At 50.7% G+C, this 17,825-nt stretch overlaps 1 protein-coding gene across 4 annotated transcripts; it reads left to right on the forward strand.

The window, feature by feature from the left end:
• The first annotated feature begins 1,554 nt into the window (after nucleotides 1-1,554).
• On the forward strand, nucleotides 1,555-16,775 carry ACKR2 (atypical chemokine receptor 2). Of its 4 annotated transcripts, none has more exons than XM_036333309.1 (2): nucleotides 1,555-1,761; nucleotides 14,820-16,775. In XM_036333309.1, exons 1-2 carry the CDS (start codon nucleotides 1,635-1,637, stop codon nucleotides 16,088-16,090), a joined length of 1,398 nt encoding a protein of 465 aa, XP_036189202.1. In that variant the 5' UTR covers nucleotides 1,555-1,634; the 3' UTR covers nucleotides 16,091-16,775. The 4 variants fall into 4 exon arrangements, with proteins under 4 accessions (XP_036189202.1, XP_036189205.1, XP_036189204.1 ...); XM_036333312.1 differs by lacking the exon at nucleotides 1,555-1,761 and adding an exon at nucleotides 1,791-3,291; XM_036333311.1 differs by lacking the exon at nucleotides 1,555-1,761 and adding an exon at nucleotides 3,333-5,039.
• Nucleotides 16,776-17,825: the final 1,050 nt, after the last annotated feature.

A 17,825-nucleotide genomic window follows, 5' to 3' on the forward strand; every position in this document is an offset into this window, starting at 1 on the left:
GTCTAGGTCCTTGTGCACCTCTCTGGGAACAGGCACTTTCATCATGCCTGTCTGAGGAAGGCAGAGAAAGGGAGTCAAGAAGGAAACACTCAGTGTGTGAGGTTGGCTGGTGTGCAGCAGGGCCGGTCAGGATTGGGGTGGATCTGTGAAGGGCAGGATGACTGACTGGAGAGCAGTGGGGTGCCCTGGGCCTACCTGGCCAGCCTCATTCCTGGAACTCCCTGCTTTTGGAATGCCCTAATCCTAACTCTAACCCTAACCCTAACCCTGGAGCCTTGACTGACTTCCTCTGACTGGAACCTGCCACTCAAATTCAAACTCTGGTGGGGAGTCTCATGAGCAAGATGGACCAGAGTGTCAGCTTCCCTAAAGACAAAGATGCCAGCAAGGGAGAGACGGGGAAAGTGCTGCCGTATTTGAATCTTCTTCCCATATGATACAGGACACCAAGCCATGGTTTTGTTTTTCTTTTTAATATATTTTATTGATTTTTCTACAGAGAGGAAGGGAGAGGGATAGAGAGTTAGAAACATCGATCAGCTGCCTCCTGCACACTCCCTACTGGGGATGTGCCCGCAACCAAGGTACATGCCCTTGACCGGAGTTGAACCTGGGACCCTTGAGTCCGCAGGCTGACACTCTATTCACTGAGCCAAACCGGTTAGGGCCCAAGCCATGGTTTTTATTCAGGAATCGCTTATCGAGCTGCTAGTTCTATCCAAGACTTTGAAGGACAGATAGAATCTGGGCAGGAAGTAACTCTGCAGAAAGGGCGAGCCCAGTGGATAAAACAGCAATCCCGGAGGGGGAAGGATGCCAGCTATGACAATTCTACATAATATCCAGTCGGTGTCCATGGTTTCTCAAGCACAGTGATGCTTGCCATGTGGCTGAGGGAAGAGCTACAGCTTGTAGGGCATCCTGGCCTGGGAGGAAGGATAGTTCTGGAGGAAGGCCTGACCGGACCCTCTGCATCTGTTCTTTTGTGACAATGCACCACAAACAAGCCCCCTGTGGTGGCAGGAGGCACTCCCAGGAATACAAACTCTGTGTGTGTGTGTGTGTGTGTGTGTGTGTACGTGCACACACACAGGAAGAGGGTAAGGACAAACACATGAGGTCACACTGGTCAGGCCCACACAGCACCAGGGCCTCTAGGATCAGACATCCTGTTAGACATCATCTAATGGCCAGCTGCTCAGTTGCAGCTGAGACCAAAGCCCTGAAGATCAGCATACAGGGAGAAAGCACCGCTCACTCCAGCCTCTTGGTCCCCCAAACCCACTGCTAAGCAGGCACTGGGATGAGCCTTGAGTTGAGCAGATAGGTCACTCGGGGCCTGTTTAACCCAGAGATCCCTCTCACAGGCCATGGCTCCTCCATCCCTTGTGCCCAGTTTGGAAACCGCTGGGGATCTTCCAAAGAGGTGTGGTTGGAGTCACATTTTTTCCCAAAATAATTAGACTGTTTTTGCGGGGGGGGGGGGGGGTAGGGAGGGGCGACATGGGGGCGGGCAGCAGGGGTGGATACTCCTTCCTGGGGCAGGGTGGTGGCCCGTCTCTGAGCTTGACTTGTTTTCAGTGAGAACAGTTCAGGCTGTGTGGTGAGGTGGGGCTCAGGATGTGTAAAGGAGGATGTATAAAGGATGTTGCCCAGAGAGGGGAAGAGCTTGGGAAGAGGAACTCTCCCTCTGCGCTTCCCTGAGGAAGGACCCGGCGCTGCTGCTCTCCTCCTGTGCACTGGGTGTACATCCCCAGGCAGGTGGGTCTGGCTCTGGTGTGCTATGGCCCCTTTCAGAGCGGGGTGGGCCCTGCCCAGGAATTAGAGAGGGACTGGATCCAGTGGCCTGGTGCTTGGGGGAATGTGTGGGGAGAGGGACGTGCTGATGGGTCACTGTGGAGCTTTCTCTTTAGAGTGTAGTCTGGGGAGTGTCGTCTGCTGGCCCCTTCCTTGGTTGACTCCAGTTCTGAGAATCTGCTTTGTGGATTCTGAAAATCCCTGATAGTTGGCTAGGGGCCTTCAGGCACTTCCCTTCCTCCCTGGGCCTCAGTTTCCCCAGCTGTACTATTATGGGGGCAGATGATGGTCTTGAAGGGTCCCTCCCTCCCAGGGCGGAGGTTCCCCAGCTGTTTTCTTTTACACACGTCCACACTCGCTCCTTGTGCTCCCCATCCTCTCATGACCGTCCCCTCCAAGTTCTCAGCCCCTCCTTCTGCCCCAAACAGTCCCAGGATTCCCCCTTATCCATCCCGTACAAAGCTAAGTGTCATTTTAGGGCCTGGAGGGAACCAATAGTTATGGGCCATGCACTCATTTAATTATAAAAGTTCTCCAAAGGAGGCATTTTATAGGTGAGAAAACTAAGGCTCAGAGAGGCTAAGTAATTTTCCCAGGGTTACTCAGCCATTAAGACGTGGACCAATCTGTCCTTCCATGCTGTCCCATGCTGAGTGGACCACCCTCCCTGGGGGTGTTGGTTGTGTTTCATTTCGAACCAGCATAATGCTGAAATACACATCCAAGGAGCTCTAGTGGTAGAATTTCAGGCAATAGTGACAGCAAAAAAAAAAAAAAAGCAAGAACAGTTGGGGAAAGATAGGAAAATGTTTCTTCTACTGCAGCAGCTCCCTGAACAGTCGGGCTCTAAAACTGCTTAGGTTTCATTAACTGAAATGAGCTTTGGGAGGAGGGGTTGCCTGTGATTTATCAACGTCACAAACATTTCCTGATAGGAACCAGGAAAACAGGGAGCATGTGGGGTCCCAGGGAGCACGGGGGAACAGGCGGGGCTCACATCTCCCAGGGAGCGGGGGACGCCATGTCAATCAGGAGGAGTTGGGGCAGGGCCACCCTGCTGGAGACCGGACAAGGCCACTGTCTTCCAGCTAGACTCTGTGATTCTACAAATCTGGGGAGGTTGGTGCAGCAGAAAACCGATGAGATATACCGAAACGTTCCCAAGGTTATTCCGGAATGAGGGGAGAGGGAGTGTAAGATTATGGGGCATATTTTTTTCTTGTATTTGCATATTTTATAATGAGCCTATATTACTATTGTAATCAGGAAAGATACATGGTAAAAAGGAAAGAGAAAGAGAGTGTGGGGTCAGTGGTCCAGGACTCAGGCAGTGGTCAGGGTTAGAGTCAGCTCTGCTAGCTCGCAGCGTACCCCCCCTCCTCACCCCCGCTTCTTGTGAAACCGGGGAGGTGACACCGTGCAGCCTCTTCACAAAGGAGCAGGAAGACTTGCGAGGATTGGAATATAAGAGCCTCAGGAGGTACTGAGCCCCAGGTAAATGCCAGGACTGGGTACTGCTGTTTTCATTGTGTTTTTTACATCGTACTGAATCCAAATGCAGCAATTCCCATGGTGGACCATGCAGAGGGCCGCTGGCCTCCTGAGAGTCTGACGAGAGAGAGCTCAGCTCCCAGGGTGTGGGTCAGGACTCCGACTCTGGAGCCGATGGCAGGGACTTGCTAGCTAGTCTTGACGTCCACTTGCTGTGTGTCTTGGGCAAATTACTCCCCCTCTCTGAGCCTTATTTCTTCATTTGCAAAATAGGAATAATAATAACCATGCTTGTCCCATAAGGTTGTTGGGAGCAGTAAGCGCATTAAAATAGAGAGAGCCTGGCTGAGGGGACCACGGCTGGCCTGCTCTCTTCTTTGCGAGGTAATGTAACTTGAGTGTAAGAGCATGGCCTCTGCCTTTCAGTTCCTGGCTCTGCTACTCACTTGCTCTGTGACACTGGGCCAGTTCCCTACCCTCTCTGTGCCTGTGTTCTCAGCTGTAAAACTGAGCTAATAATAGTACTGTACTTCCATAAGGTAAGTGAGAGGCTAGGTGAGTCAATATCCAGCGTCCCACACAGGATTCCATGGTGTTAGCTGTCATAATAATTGTATCAGACTTAATCCTCATGAAATCCCCAGCTGTGTTTATTTTATGGATGAGAAAACAGGCTCCTGGAAGTCAAGGGCTCCAGGATGGAAGTCTAACTTTGTCTCAGGGCCCGCAGGGTTAACGGAGTTGGGGGGAGGGGGCGAGACCCAGCTCTGCCCCCAGGGGGCTATTCATGAGCTCTCTCCCTGCGGGTCATTCCCGGGCTCTGGACTCCTTCCTTCATGTCTTCCTCCTGTGGCTGTCGCGTCCTCTTTCCTGTTTTTCTATTCCCACACCATCAGCCTGAGCGATAGCAGCCTGGTCTCCGATCACTTCTCCATCTCTAGTCCCCATCCTTCACCCCTATTTTTGAATGAGCATCACAGACTCCGGGCCTGGTTTCAAATCCCAGCTCTGCTACTTACTAGCTGTGTGGCCTTGGGGAAGTTCCTTAGCCTCTCTGCAACTCACTTTCCTCCCATGTAAAGTAGAGGTGATAATAGTACCTGCCTCAAAGTGGTTTTGCCAGGGTAAATGAAGTGGTGCATGTCGTCAGGTTCTGAGAACACAGCCTGGCCCATAGAAAGTGCCGTGAAAGTGGTGGTATTACCGTTGTTTGTTGTTGTTGCTGTGGACACAGTAGAATTTAATAGCTGCTGTTTTCCCAATCCCAGAAGGAGATCCCAGTTCCCCCAGAGGCAGGTGTTCTGCCACGTGCCCCAACACCAGAGCGCTTTCCGCAGCCAGAACCTGTGGTCAGGGTGTGAGTTACTTCTCAACTCCTGACTCACCTTGGTTAGCCGCAGCGGGGCGGGGCATGCAGGGTGGCAATGCCAGGGTTACGGGCAGGGGGTGCCCATGCCAAGCGTAGCCAGGAGGTGTCTAGTTGGACCTCCATTCTACCCCAGTCCTTCTGTAGCAGCGAGGGGAGCCTCAGGGGTGTTGGGGTGGCCACCGGGCACATTCCGTGACACTGGTCCGGGCAGGCGGCTGAACATGACTCAAGTGGAAATAGTGGGGCCTGTGGGCGGGTCACGCTGCATGGTCACGGGCTCCCAAGCTGCGAGGGCAGAGTTGGCTCGGGCCGAGAGAACAGCTTTCAGAAGGTTTTTGGCTCAGCTGTGTCCACGGTGTGAGTGGGGGAGGCAGAGAGCCAGGTAAGGGAAAATGAGGCAAGAGAAGGGTGGGAGTCAGGTGACGGTGCTCATTAATGCCAGCCCCTGGGCAAATGCCAGTCTGTCACAGGAGGCAGGGGATCCTGCTTCCAGGAGGTGGATTTTGAGGCTGACAGGTGACCTGTGAGTGCTGGGCTGGGGGGAGTGGGGACGGAGGGGGGGGGGGCGGCTAGAGGGGATGGGGGGAGGGGGGAGGCTGGGGCAGGGGTTGCACCGGGTCAGTGGTCCCCACAGGCTTCTGGGAAGGGAGGGTTTAGGTTACAATTGAAAGGATAAGAGTTTTAAATTGTAAGGAAGCCAGCAAAAATGACTGTCCACTGAAGTGATCTCCAGTGTTTTTCTTGGTTTTATATTTTGAAAGCTGGCATGGCCTCTTGGGGTCATGTCCAATGCTGTTTATTTGTTCACTGGTCTCATGCACTGTGGCCAGCACGCTCAGCGTGGGTGTCTGTGACGGAGAGGAGACCTACACGTGACCCTGTCCTCGAGAGCTCTTGACTCAGGCTGTGGCAGCTGTGGCACAGATGTGGAAGGTGGAAGAGGGAAGAGGAGGGAGACAGGCAGGGAGGCAGACAGCGAGACAGTCAGGGTTTGGTCAGGCTCCACGGGGCCCTGAGAAGGGTTGTGCCAGTAAAGGTTTAACGATCACCTCCCTTGTGGTGGTGGGGTAGGGGGCACACGCAGGAGCGGGGGGAGCTCCCATCTGTAGCACTTGCCATGGTGTAGACATTCCCACCAGGACCGATTTCCAGCTACCAGCTTCACTGAGTGCAGATTGGTTAACTCCGTGACTGTGTGTGGAATGCCTCCCGGACGCCACAGAGCTGGCTCCGGGTCGCGACTGACTTTGAATCTTCTCTGCCACTCACTGCTGAGGCCAGAAGTCCCACGGCCAGAGGCTCACCCTTCAAATCCAAGTTTGGTCCGTGTGGAAAGGGGAGCTGGGGAGAAAGAGCCACCGGATCTACTTGTGTCCTTCGGGTCATCCAATCCTGGCTCCGTCATCTGCTGATGCAAAGCCGTGGACAACTGGGCTTCGCCTCTCCAAGCCTCAAGCTTCCTCATCTGGAAAATGGGGGCATAATGGTGCCGCTTCCCAGAACTCTGGTGGGGATTACCTGAGGAGCTGCATGGGAGGCGCCCAGCTAGCATGGCTGCCTTCTGTCCAGGTGGATGGAGCGCCGTCCTCTCGCTCATCGCCTTCCCCTGAGGCTCCTCTGAGAGGCCTTGAGGTCCTCAGGAGGCCTGCTCTCCAGCCAGGGATTCTTGCTACGTCAGAGCTGGAGCCAGCCCAGCAGCAGCCTCAGGAAGTCACCAAGAGGATGACATCATTGCCCCGGAGATAAGCTATGGTTTGCCTCTGTGCCCTTGGCTTCACTGCAGGGGAAGCTCGGCTGACCTTGTCCTTGCTATCCTCTTTTTTTTTTTTTTTTAATATATTTCATTGATTTTTTACAGAGAGGAAGGGAGAGGCAGAGAGGCAGAAACATCGATCAGTCACCTCCTGCACACCCCCTACTGGGGATGTGCCCGCAACCAAGGTACATGCCCTTGACCGGAATCGAACCTGGGACCTTTCAGTCCGCAGGCCAATGCTCGATGCACTGAGCCAAACCAGTCAGGGCGCTCTCCTCTTTTTAAAAGCCTCCCCCTCTCGCCTGTGTAGAGTTCTCTGGATTCGCCTCAAGTCCCACTACAGAGCTTCATTCGGGATTGCCTTCCTACCCGCTAAGTCATACGAGGATGTGAATAACTGACGCCCCCATTCGTTCCTCTTCAGGTGCTGCTGGATAAACGAAATGAATTCAGGCAACAAGGAAATGTGAAAGCAAAAGGGGAAGGACCAGAACGGGGCTAGAGGGACAGTTAGGGGTGGGGTAACAGAGACCCGAAGGGCAGCCAGGAGCCTGGGGTTCATGGCTCAGTCCAGCCACTGACTGCTCATTGTATGCTTTGCACAAGTCACTCCCTTCCTTTGAGCCTCAGTTTCCCCACCTATAAGTTGAAGGAGGTGGACAGGTGCACTCTTACTCCCTCAGGCTGAGATTCGGAGGGCACCAAAGGTCACAGGAAGTATATCACCTTCTGCTACTGCACCAAAACCCACAAAATCAGTGGCTTGAAACAGCACAAAATTATCATTCTCATGTTCTGGAGGTCAGAAGTCTAAAATGGGGCAACAAAGAAAAAAGAAATAATAATAATAAAATGGGTCAACAGGGCCGCGTTCCTCGGAGGCCCCAGGGACAGTCTGAGCGCTGCCTCTTCCAGCTTCCAGGGAGCGCCTGCCTTCATTCTAACCGCATCCCTCTCACTTCTGTTTCCCTTGTCACCTCTTCTCTGACTCAGCGCTCCTGCCTCCTGATGCGGACCCTGTGATTACCCTGGATAACCAAGGATCCTCTCCCTATCTCAAGGTCCTTAACTTAGTCACCTCTGGGAAACCCCTTTTGCTGTAGAAGGTGACATAGTCACAGGTTGCTGTCGTGTAAGACTCCCTCCACGTTCTGCGTGGAGTAGGGTTCGGTATCTGAAAGAGGAGCCGCACAACAAATGAGAGAAAAAGACACGAGATAATTTTGCAATATTGGGGGACCAGGCGGCAAGTCCCGAAGGACATCCTCCCATGCTCAGGCTGCTCCAATCTTTTACTGATCTGGAGTGCACCCATAGCATAGCCCTTAGGCAGGTGACCCCCTGCAACAGGCAGACTAGCCCATCAGCAAGGATTTACATAATAATAAATGGGGGAGTAGATTCAGCTACCACTGTCTGGACAAACAGAGGTGGCGCCTAGCTCCGACCTTTGCTAGGGCTTCAAAGGCACTCAGCCTTGGGGGGGGGGGGGGGTTCTCTGTCTACACTTATCAGATAGTGAAGACAATGAATGGACTCCGGCATCTCCCCCTTATTTTTCTTTAAAAAATAATCAAGTCCCAATTTCAATGTCCAACAGTTCTGAGTCCAAGTTTCAATGTCCAACAGTTTGTGTGTACATGCCAGCAATAAAATGTTGGTTCTAGATGGTGGAAAATGAAGGTCCGGTCCTTTATGGTCTGGTCCTGGGCACCCTGCAGCGACGCACAGCTGCTGACTGCTAGCATGGCAAGGCGTCTTCACCATCTCCATCTCTGAACTGTCTCTCCTGTCTTTGTGGCTGGAGCAATCTGGTCAGTTTCTCTCCGGGATCCCTTGTTGCAGGAATCCACATGGTCTTGGAGTTGTTCTCTGAAAGTATACAAACATATTCTCGACCAAAGGTTAATAAAGGAAATTTTACTTGGGGAATCCTTTTTTGTATTTGCCCAAATGATTTTCCTTTGGCTTATTTGGACACCACATATGTTTTTCATGGGTGTCTTGCTGTTAGCATTACAAAATGAAAAAAAAATATTTTTTTCTAGATGTAATTTAGTTACAGGATCTATTTCCTTACATGGCATTTTTCAAATCAATACTTTTGCATTTAAGGATACATTTCAAATAAAATATAAGGCATTTTCAATTAATAGCTTAACTTCTATCTTCTAGACTTCATACTAGGCATACTCAGATAAACATTTCAGTATTGTAAATCTCAATACTTTTAGATGATTTGAACTTAAAAGTTTTAAGTTTCCAGCCAATAAGCCTGGCATAGCTGCTAAATTTCAAAATGGTCACAATTTTCCTGCTGGGGAAGTCAAGAAGCAAAACCATAGCTATTCACATGTAAAGTTGACTATCAACTTCCTGGTGGTACTTGCCTCAGAGCGGGAAATTTCAAAAGAGCTACTTTAAATCGCCTTGGGAAACCAGCCTGCATTTCTTTCTCAGGTTCATCTCCGCCATTTTTAAGGCCAAATCAGTCTTGGGTTTTTATTCTGTACACAGCAAAAGGTCAAGTTCAGCTCAAAACTATGCGCACTCCTTTTTAAACTGGCCTTTTCCCTTTACATGTGCACAGAAATCCTGGATGCATTTATAAATTTGTAAAAGCTTTTCAATTACAAGAAGGACTTTAATTTTAGAATACTTGGGGAGGGGGCGTCCATATTGGATCGCCATGTGTTCCCTTCTGCCCTTCCCCCACATCCTGCTTTGGGGGAAGTTTCAGCAAATGACTCAGATGGTGTATTTTTCCCAGTCATGCTTAATTGAAAAAGACATTTTAAGTTTTTCCCTATTTCGCTTTCTAAAGCAATGGCTAGCACCCAAGGTTATCTTAGCCAAAGTTTGGTTGTCATAAGATGTTCTCCAGTAATTTTTAAATAAAACATTGAGTAATCTCATTGTGGGAGAGCTTATAGCTCTGCCTTTTCCTGCCACCTTTGAATCTCTCCACACCAGAGGAAGACTCGGCAGCAGGGTTTCATTTCTTATGACAGATTTTAGATTCCAAATACAAATTAAGATTTTAATTTGGATAAGAAAACACATTAAGATGACCATGGCACTATTTTTTCAGCCTGATCTAAAAGAGTACCTTTTTCAAGAAAAATAAAGGTTATGTTCTATAATAACACACAAAGAACTGTAAAAGATTACCTTCTAAAATTTTAATACTTTTTTTTTTTTTACATATTTGCTTTGTGTTTTTTATTATTTATTTACCACAAGTAAAGGTCAGAAATTGTTATATTTCTTTTTTTTTAATTAAATCTTTATTGTTCAGATTATTACATTTGTTCCTCTTTTCCCCCCCCCCATAACTCCCCTCCTCCCAGTTCCCGCCCCACCCTCTGCCCTCACTCCCCACCCACTGTCCTCATCCATAGGTGCACGATTTTTGTCCAGTCTCTTCCCGCATCTCCCACACCCCTTTCCCCCCCAAGAATAGTCCATTCCCTTTCTATGTCCCTGATTCTATTATGATCACCAGATTATTTATTCACTTGATTCTTAGATTCACTTGTTGATAGATGCATGTTTGTTGTGCATAATTTGTATCTTTACCTTTTTCTTCTTCTTCCTCTTCTTAAAGGATACCTTTTAGCATTTCATATAATACTGGTTTGGTGGTGATGAACTCCTTTAGCTTTTCCTTATCTGTGAAGCTCTTTATCTGACCTTCAGTTCTGAATGATAGCTTTGCTGGATAAAGTAATCTTGGTTGTAGGTTCTCGGTATTCATCACTTTGAATATTTCTTACCATTCCCTTCTGGCCTGCAAAGTTTCTGTTGAGAAATCAGCTGACAGTCGTATGGGTATTCCCTTGTAGGTAACTCGGTTTCTTTCTCTTGCTGCTTTTAAGATTCTCTCTTTGTCTTTTGCTCTTGGCATTTTAATTATGATGTGTCTTGGTGTGGTCCTCTTTGGATTCCTTTTGTTTGGGGTTCTCTGCGCTTCCTGGACCTGTAAGTCTATTTCTTTCACCAGGTGGGGGAAGTTTTCTGTCATTATTTCTTCAAATAGGTTTTCAATATCTTGCTCTCTCTCATCTTCTGGCACCCCTATAATTCTGATGTTGGTACGCTTGAAGCTGTCCCAGAGGCTCCTTACACTATCTTCGTATTTTCAGATTCTTTTTTCATTTTGCTTTTCTGGTTAGGTGTTTTTTGCTTCTTCGCATTTGAAATCTTTGCCTTGATTCTTGCGCTCCTCTGGTCTGCTATTGGGAGTCTGTATAGTATTCATTATTTCAGTCGGTGTATGCTTAATTTCTAGTTGGTTCTTTATCATAACATCAAGGGTCTCATTAGATTTCTTGAGGATCTCACTACATTTAGCGGCGGCTTCTAGACAGTTCTTAAGAGACCGTAAAAGTGTGGTTCTGAACTCAATATCCTCCATTGACAGTTTTGTCCTGTTTCTTTGTCTCCACATTTTTTTTTATGCTTTCTTGGTGCACCCCCTAGTGGTCTTTGTGCACAGTCTTGTTGTAGTTAAGCCTTGATTGTTGTCAGCAATACCGGGGGTGATTTGACCTCCAGGCTAACTGGCTATGAGAGTCCGCTGTGTCTGCAGTGGGAGAACTTCTGTGCTGGATCTCTAGGGCGGTGCTAATCTAGCATTTGCCTGAGGCTATCCGGCAAATGGCTCTGCGCAGGGCTTGGGCGGGGCGGGTCCCCAGGGATCTACAGGGCGGGCCAGAGCGAGCAGTTATGGCTGCTCTCAGTTCCGTCCCTAGGGGCTCTGCCTCACAGAGTCCCAGCAACTGCTACAAACCTCGGAGAGAAAGCTGCCTTCAAGTTCTGACCGAAGCCAGACAGTCCTGCTTCTCCCGTTTGAGTCTGGGTCCCTAGAGACTCGCCCGGATCTGGAGCTCAGAGTCTGAAACTCCCTCCCAATTGAAAACAACAACCGCGCCCTCCAGTCCACTCCGCGTGCACTCCGCACCTTAGTATTTCACTTCAGCACTGCGCCTCCTCTGAGTCTGGGTATGATATTCTCTTTCCTCCTAGTTGTAGAATTTCCACTCAGCCAGCCTTCCTGTGGTTCTGGATGATGTCCGTTCCATCTTTTAGTTGTTTTTTGAAGTAGTTGTTCGAGGCAGCAATCTCCGGTGTTAACCTATGCCGCCATCTTGGTTTCTCCCCAGAAATTTCTAAAATTTTAATACTTTAAACATGCAAATCAAAAGCCTATAATAAAGTTTCTTAGTTTTTAAAAGCCAAATATACCTTTTTAAAGCCGAATCTACTTTTTTAAAGCCAAATCCTGCCCCGTTTGTTAGCCTGGTTAAGAAAACGTTCCCAGTGTACTTACAGACCTGGGTTTCTGTAGTTGATCCTGGGCATTGCGTGCGGTAGAATTCCCCTCACCTTTTTTTGGTGAGTTTTCCACACCTTTTTGGTGAAAACTTCCTTTTCTCGCTCCAGCGAGGCCTGCACTTCCAGATTACCCGTTGGGCGTCAGATATCGTGTAAGACTCCCTCCACGTTCTGCGTGGAGTAGGGTTCGGTATCTGAAAGAGGAGCCGCACAACAAATGAGAGAAAAAGACACGAGATAATTTTGCAATATTGGGGGACCAGGCGGCAAGTCCCGAAGGACATCCTCCCATGCTCAGGCTGCTCCAATCTTTTATTGATCTGGAGTGCACCCATAGCATAGCCCTTAGGCAGGTGACCCCCTGCAACAGGCAGACTAGCCCATCAGCAAGGATTTACATAATAATAAATGGGGGAGTAGATTCAGCTACCACTGTCTGGACAAACAGAGGTGGCGCCTAGCTCCGACCTTTGCTAGGGCTTCAAAGGCACCCAGCCTTGGCGGGGGGGGGGCGGGGGGGGGTCTCTATCTACACTTATCAGATAGTGAAGACAATGAATGGACTCCGGCAGGTTGCAGGGGTCAGGAGGTGGGTATCGTTGGGAGGCCGTTACCTGCTGACCATAGGCAGGCTGTGTTTTGCAAGGAGGCTCAGTGAAGCCTTGGGGACAGGAATGGTGGAGTCTACACAGGCCAGACCAGCCAATAAAGGGCAATGTTCTGGGCAACCAAGCCCTCCTGAGTCCAGACCCCACCTATCTCAGGTGGCTCCTTTCAGTAAGCTGGGCAGGTCAGGTGATTGGGACCAGAACAGTGGGGACCAGGGATGCAGCTCAGCCAGGGCCTTCCTCCGAGGTTGTGAGAAGATTGCTTTGCTTCTGGGTTAAATGGTGCTGACAGTTCCTTCTAGGAGTGCCTTACAGGACTGCCACAGTGGGTGTGAAGGTGCCTGGCCATTTCCCATGTGCACCTGGGGCGGGTGGTTACTGCTGTTGATGAAAGTGGTGGGAGGGGCTGGCTGGTGGCCTCGGGGATCAAAAGGACCTGGAAAGACTCCCAGAGTGAAGGATGAGGAGGCCGAGAGGAAAGGGAACAGAGTGTTCCAAGTGGTGTGGGCCAGCCGCGGGCCTGCTCATCCTGACATCTGGCTTTGATCAAAGCCATCGTCAGATTTGGTTGTTTGTTAAAGCAAAAGTCAAGGACTCTGAGAAACCATAACAGGCTCAAGTCCAGTAATGACAGAGCAGAACTGCTGGTGTTTAGTTAGTGACACCTCCTGACTAACGAATTCCCATCAGGCCTCAGTGCAGAAGAGCACCTCCTCCTCCCACCCCCACAGCTCACAGGCTCCCAACGCCAGCCACGTGCTGGAGGGGTGCTTGCTGCTGCCCAGGGAAGGGAGAGAAACATCTGTTTCAAGATTCTACCTGGAAAAATAAAAATAGACAAAACTTATATTAGAAAGGACTGGGGGAAATGTTTACAACATCTGTATAAAAAGCTAAAATTCTTACAACATAAAACCTTTTATAAATGAGAACCCCACCCATTAAAACAATAACTCATTCACCAAAGAAGTAAAGCTGGCATTGAACATATGAAAAAGTTCAATCTCCTTTGAATCAAAGAATAAACACTCATATGCAGAGGAACAGGTAGGGGTGGCTGGTGTTCCTCTCTTTGTGGCCCGTGATCATGGGCAGCCTCCAGGCCCCACTCTGGTGGCTGTGCAGGGTGGCCTGTTTGGGCCACATCCCCCTCCTTAACTCCTTCCTCTCTCCCTCCCAAACCGGCTCCCCACGGTGAACAACCTAGTGCATTGGACAGGATGTTTCTGTTCTGGAACACACAACATGATGGAACCTAGTCTTGCTTCATGACAGACTCGCATCACTGCTTCGTGTGAGTCTCTCTTTTAATAACACCATTAAACTTGGGGAACCGCCATCCCCAGAGAGAACGTGACCATGCCTCTGGCTTCCTCTGCCCAGGCAGCTGCCAGTCATTCTCTGACTTTCCCTTTCAGCTCTTTGAACTCATATGTATATAGTGCATTTGTATTAATTTTATTAAAAGACTATCACATATATTTGTATGGGACTTGGAGGTAGAGGACATATTCCAAAGGCAGCAGAGTGGTGGTGAGGGTGTGAGGAAGGAATCTGGATATCTCCCACGTTTCAGTCTTAGGTGGCTGAGTGGTTGGTGGTGCCATTCAGTTAGGTAGACACAGGAGAGGAGAAGAAGCTGCTGGGAAGGTGATGGACTCAGTTCTGGGTGAAGCAATGATTTAAACTAATGTTTACTGAGTAAATATTAGTACTCTTCATAGGGCTTGAAGTGCTTCACATGAATTATCATATTTAAGCCTCAAAAGAACCCCATGAGTAGGCACTATTCATTATCATGATCATTTTAAAGAAGAGGAGATTGAGGGATGGAAAAGTTTAGTAGTTTCTATCAACATGATGGATCACTCCTTTCTGCTACCAACCTGAAAATGCTGGATAAAATATATTAAAATATTAAATATGAAAGAAAATATTGATAGAAAGCTATACTTATAAATAAAATGCTGTAAATAAAAGCAAAGGGACACTCTCAGGCGGTGGAAGTAAAGAAGGCTCAAAGCCAGAGCGGGCACACTAGACTTTTATAGATAAAACAAGCCCACTGAAGAGAAGCTCTCATTCAAAAAATATGTATAAGCCCCACGGAGAAGAATAATGAGAAGCCACACACGAGGAAGAGTGCGGAGACAGAATCAGCAGATGAATTGGTAGCCCCTAAATAAGAAAGAAAAATCAGAAAGACAGTGCCAGTCTTTTTAAATGACAAGGGAGGAAATAAAGAAGAGAATCGTAAGAAGTGAATACCTACGCAAGGTGACATCACTATTGAGGGTAGACTCGGGCTCCCACATTTAGGCTCATACTTGCTCGGCTGCAGGCACTGATGTAGACGTGAGGGGTCCATTGGATATCCCGGAGCAGTAGAAACTGGGTTTGAAGTGAGGGAGGGATCGCCTAGCTTCATCTTATTTCTCCCGCACTGCTCTCTGGTCTGCAGCGCTCCAGGACGGGATGTCTCCTCCCAGCATGGCCACCTCCCCTCAGCCACTCACCACCAAGGTCGCCAGTTCCGAGAACAGCAGCGCCTTCTATGACTACGAGTACTACTTGGACCAAGCGGCCTTCGTGCCCTGCATGAAGGACGAGGTGCTGGCCTTTGCCAAAGTCTTCCTGCCGGTCTTCTACAGCCTGGTCTTTGTGCTGGGCCTGAGCGGGAACCTCCTGCTCCTAGTGGTCTTGCTCCGGTACGTGCCTCGCCGGAGGATGACTGAGGTCTACCTGCTGAACCTGGCCATCTCCAACCTCCTGTTTGTGGTGACCCTGCCCTTCTGGATCACCACCGTGGCCTGGCATTGGGTCTTCGGGAATTTCTTGTGCAAGATGGTGAGCGCTCTCTATACCATCAACCTTTACAGTGGCATCTTCTTCATTAGCTGCATGAGCCTGGACAAGTACCTGCAGATCGTCCACGCTCAGCCCCACCACAGGCTGAGGACCCGGGCCAAGCGCTGGCTCCTGGTTGTCATCGTGTGGGCTGTGGCCCTGGCTGTCTCCATCCCTGACATGGTCTTTGTGCGGATCCATGAAAACCATGAGGGTGTGTGGAACTGCCATGCGGATTTCGGAGGGCATGGGACCGTCTGGAAGCTCATACTCCGCTTCCAGCAGAACATCCTGGGGTTTATCCTTCCACTCTTCGCCATGATCTTCTTCTACTCCCGCATCGGCTCCGCCCTGGTCAGGCTGAGGCCCCCAGGCCAGGGCCGGGCTCTAAAGGTAGCCGTCTCCCTCGTGGTGGCCTTCTTCGTGCTGTGGTTCCCGTACAACCTCATCTTGTTCCTGCACTCGCTCATGGACCTGAGAGTCTTTGGGGACTGCGAGACCAGCAACTACCTGGATTATGCGCTGCAGGTCACAGAGAGCATCGCCTTCCTTCACTGCTGCTTCACACCCATCCTCTATGCTTTCTCCATCCGCTGCTTCTGCCAGTACCTAAAGGCTTTCTTGGCCGAGTTGTTTGGACGGCACCAGGGACCATGCCCTGCCCAGGCCCCACTGTCCAGCTGTTGTGAGAGTAGCGGCCTCACTGTCCAAGAGGAAATGACCAGCATGAATGACCTTGAGGAGGGGCAGGCTGAGGACTCCCCCAACAAGGGGGCTGTCGGGGGAAATAAAGCCTCAGCGGCCACGCCACAGTCCGGTGAGAGCAGAGGGGACCCAGCTCAGCTGGGCATCCACCCAGCGTCTTCTCTCCAAGGGGCCCCGTGACCACGCTGCTCAGCCCAGAGCTCAGTTCGCAACCCTCAGCAGCACCCGCTCACTCCTTCCAGGACATCATACTCCCTGATCTGCTGCAGTGGTTGCCCAACTGACCTCGGTGTCCTGTGGTCACCGTCTCCTATCATCTCATCTGCACCCGGCAGCCAGAGTGATTGCAACACCTTCAGCCTTCGCTGCCATCTCCCTCCCAGAAGCCTGTGGCCTCCCGCCCACCAGGCCGCTCCTGGCCCTCTCGTTCAGCTGGGGAAATCCTGGTGTTGTTTTGTTTAATGCTGCAGCCTTGGTGGTGGCTCCGGAGCCTGGCAATCCGGAGATGCAGCACCTGGGGACCTGCCTACAGGGAAAGGCAGGCGCGGCTCAGTCCAGGAGCAGGGCTGCCCCCTCCACCCTGGGAAGTGTGGCGAGGGCATTCACAGCAGTTACTACCTAGGAAAACATCTCTTTTCTTCCCGGGGAGCCTGGAATTCACCAGTGGCACGGCATTCCCGACTGGCTTTGTTATAAGCTTTCCTCACAGAATACACATCGGGGGCTTTTCTCTGAGGGAGAGAAAAACTGGTGCAGAAATGAGAGCTGCTGGGTCAGGACAGGTCTCAGTCTTCCTACTGCCTTCAGCCTCTGCAAGGAAAGTGGAGGGCGGCCCTTGGAGAGGGTGTCTCCAGCAGTCCCCATGCGGGGGGGGGGGGGGGGGGGGCGGCCAGCGGTGGGCATTGGCCTGTAAGTGCACTCTCTAATTCTGGGAACTCACGGCTTCCTGGGAGGCCTGTTGTTACAGGGACATCCTTTGCTGTGGGATGGGAGTCTTGTATTTACTTCATACCTGACCACTGAGGCTTCCCTCGGTCCCAGCCTACCCTCAGACTGGTCACAGGATCCATGAAGTTCGCTCTCAATTGAGACTCTTGGCCCTGACTCAGTGGACTGGAGCCTCAGCCCTTCCCCAGCCTGTCCACAGGCCAGGCTCCTGGTCCATGGTCCTTTGGGTGGGGGGTGGGGGGTGGGGGGGGCAGAAGATGGGATGCAGCACCCAGGTCTGGGCAGGGACAAGGAGGTATGTGAAGGCCCTGCCACTTTGCTCCATTCCGCACCTGCTCTGGCACCAGGCCTGGCTATGTGGGCAGGTTGTTGGGGAGCTCACTCCCCATGGTCAGCCCCCAGCCTCCCAGCCCCGTCCTCCCGCTCCTGTGCTCCCTACTAACACTGTATGCTGCTGGCCCCTCATGGAACAGGATGGAACCAGTCAAAGCTCGGTCAGGCTCCAGGTAGGTCATCATTTGGGGCAGCTAGACCCAGAGAACGCCAGCCCTGACCCAGAGTCACATAGCTGGTGGGGACAGACTCCTGTTAGTCTAGTATCTGGGCAAAACTCAGGGCAGAACAGGCACCCTCAACAGGAAGGAAGAGGCCAGTCGGATGAGGGGGAGGAGTAGCAGAGAGAAGCCCCACTGGGCAGTCCTTGCAGGGGGTCCATGCTGCTGGGGCCTCCCTCCTCCAGGACCCTACACCAGTTCCCACAATCACAGCCCCAGCCAGGCCCTGCCATCAGCCAGCTGCAGCTCTGGCAGCATCCCCTCCCCGTCTCCCAGCCCTGGTAAGCATGGCAACAGGAACTGTCTCTAGTTCATATGCCAGAAAGCTGAGTGAGGGCACAGAGGGAAGGAAGTGATTTGAGGAAGTGAAGTAAATTAGCCGAGACTGGAAGTCAGGTGTCTATAATTTAATC

The sequence above is a fragment of the Myotis myotis genome, unplaced genomic scaffold (assembly GCF_014108235.1).
Source record: "Myotis myotis isolate mMyoMyo1 unplaced genomic scaffold, mMyoMyo1.p scaffold_m19_p_13, whole genome shotgun sequence".
NCBI classification, from domain to species: domain Eukaryota; kingdom Metazoa; phylum Chordata; class Mammalia; order Chiroptera; family Vespertilionidae; genus Myotis; species Myotis myotis.